The following is a 591-nucleotide window of genomic DNA, read 5'->3' on the forward strand; positions in this document are numbered from 1 at the left end:
TCACAGACCGCCCCCGCAGCGCGGCCCCTGCAGTCCAATGGCGTCACGGGGCGCCGCGTGCCGGCTCCATCCGCGCCCCGCCCCCTCGACGGCCCGCGTGCGTCAGGGATCACGTGTCGCGTCTCCCTTTCCTACCGGCTACCAGGCGCTCCCCTCTTCCGGAAGTCGCGCCGGTCCGCGCCGGGCTCCTCCCACCACCTGCGACGTCAAACTCCGCTCCTACCACTTCCCTGCCTCCTCCAACACGCGCGGGGAGGCTACCGTTTCCTTACAAGATGCCCTGCCGCTTCCGGGCACCTGAACAACACAAGCGAGGGTGTTGAAGTGACTGAGTGTGCGGGCCTCCGCCGCACGTGAGTAGCGTTCAGGAGGACGGAGGGTGGCAGTCCGCAGACCGCCCCCGCAGAGGCCTTTCCCCCTCTCCACAAGTTGTGCTCCACTTGGTTCCGCCGAGACCCACGACGGTTCCGCCCCCTCCTTCCTTGTCATTGATGTTGTTGTTCTTGTCACTGCCGCAGCCCCGACCGCCGGGAGCCCGAACCCGAGCCGGGGCCGCCCGGGTGGCGCGGTGGCGGCGGCAGCGGCTGCGGC

General features: G+C 69.7%; 1 protein-coding gene across 1 annotated transcript in view; it reads left to right on the forward strand.

The window, feature by feature from the left end:
• The first annotated feature begins 491 nt into the window (after positions 1 to 491).
• The window catches only part of FBXO33 (F-box protein 33), a 37,980-nt gene continuing 37,880 nt past the window's right edge, over positions 492 to 591 (forward strand). Inside the window, 1 exon segment of the mRNA XM_012806434.2 lies at positions 492 to 590. Within this exon segment, the coding sequence (XP_012661888.2) occupies positions 492 to 590 (99 nt within the window).

Source organism: Otolemur garnettii, unplaced genomic scaffold (genome assembly GCF_000181295.1).
Source record: "Otolemur garnettii isolate 467f Iridium unplaced genomic scaffold, OtoGar3 scaffold00052, whole genome shotgun sequence".
Lineage (NCBI taxonomy): Eukaryota > Metazoa > Chordata > Mammalia > Primates > Galagidae > Otolemur > Otolemur garnettii.